The sequence below is a fragment of the Echinops telfairi genome, unplaced genomic scaffold, assembly GCF_000313985.2.
Source record: "Echinops telfairi isolate 266 unplaced genomic scaffold, ASM31398v2 ScPeMD7_19;HRSCAF=73, whole genome shotgun sequence".
NCBI lineage: Eukaryota > Metazoa > Chordata > Mammalia > Afrosoricida > Tenrecidae > Echinops > Echinops telfairi.
The window spans coordinates 8550870-8552097 of NW_022103916.1; the positions used below are offsets into that span (position 1 = coordinate 8550870).

Sequence of the window (1228 nt, forward strand, 5' to 3'; positions counted from 1 at the left end):
AAAACTTTGAAAGGGAACCCAATTGGACTTAACATGCACCATACTTAACATGCAACACATACAAAGTGCACCAGTATGTTCTGGAATTGTAGTTCATGGTAGACGTTTGCACCGCGCTACGGCACAGATATCATTAGTACAACCAGCAGCCCAAAGCCATGTGAACTGAAAAGAAAGAAACGCATACCCCACCCTGGTGCCCAGAACGTTGACATTGCTCCTTTAATACCGTCCTGTTGGCCCCCCAGTGTTGCCAAGGTGCTTCTGACGTCAACAAAGTTATCCCTCGTGCCACGCCCACTTCAGAAGAATCCGGCTTGACTTTCCGGGAGCTTCCTGCCGAGGTTCCTGAGCAGCAAGAAGGTTGTCCAAACTCTTGGAAAGTAAAGGACAATCACACTGTATGTCGAAGGGGTGGTGTGAATCTCTCCATGGATTTACCCAAGAACTGCAGACAAGACACAGCGTCAAATGAATCCCCTGGACCTTTATCCAGGATGTCGGTTCATCAGAATTCTGCAGATCCGATGTCCCAAAATTCAAGATTAATCAACAAGTGTGATGGCCCCAGCAAGGGTAAGACTCCCACTGATATGACTGTGAACTGTGATGACAGTAGACAGAAATATCTGCAGACTAGTGGGGAAGTCATTTTCGCAAAGGCAAAAGTAACCGAACTGGCAAAGAGGATGGAAAGGAAGCCAAGCCTTGCACATCTAAATGATCCAATAGATTTGTCCAGTGCTTCGGAGGGCAGTGACCGAGTGAACAGAAGAGAGAGCGCAGCTCCTCAACAGGCTGCTTCTGCATGTAGTTCCCGAGCGCCATCCACCGGGACACTGGAAGCAGCCTGGCATGAAAACACAGGTACAGCAGGGCGCGAACTAGGAAGCACTCCGGCGCAAGCCGAGTTAAATACCGTTCCATTGCCAATGAAAGCAAGCATGAGAGACCATTTCGGCAGTTTTATTCTCAGCACGCCTCCAAAATGGCGTAAAATTGTTTCTCAAGAAACCGGAGTCCATCCTTTGTCCGTAAGCTGCGAGAGTTCCTGTGATAGAGTCGTTTTAAACTGTCGAAGTCTACGAGTAGGAACACTTCTCCGGGTGATAATAGAGCCAGTCATTTTTTGTTTGGATTTTATCAAGATACAGCTAGAAGAACCGGAAGGTGGTCCTATGGCAATTACTTTAGATACCTCTGATTTAATTAAATGTGAATGGTGTAA

At 47.1% G+C, this 1228-nt stretch overlaps 1 protein-coding gene across 1 annotated transcript in view; it reads left to right on the top strand.

Moving 5' to 3' along the window:
• Positions 1-49: 49 nt before the first annotated feature.
• Positions 50-1228, top strand: part of LOC101650795 (sentrin-specific protease 6-like) — a 2997-nt gene continuing 1818 nt past the window's right edge. The window contains 3 exon segments of the mRNA XM_030885069.1: positions 50-190; positions 193-235; positions 280-1224. Of these exon segments, the coding sequence (XP_030740929.1) occupies positions 50-190; positions 193-235; positions 280-1224 (1129 nt within the window).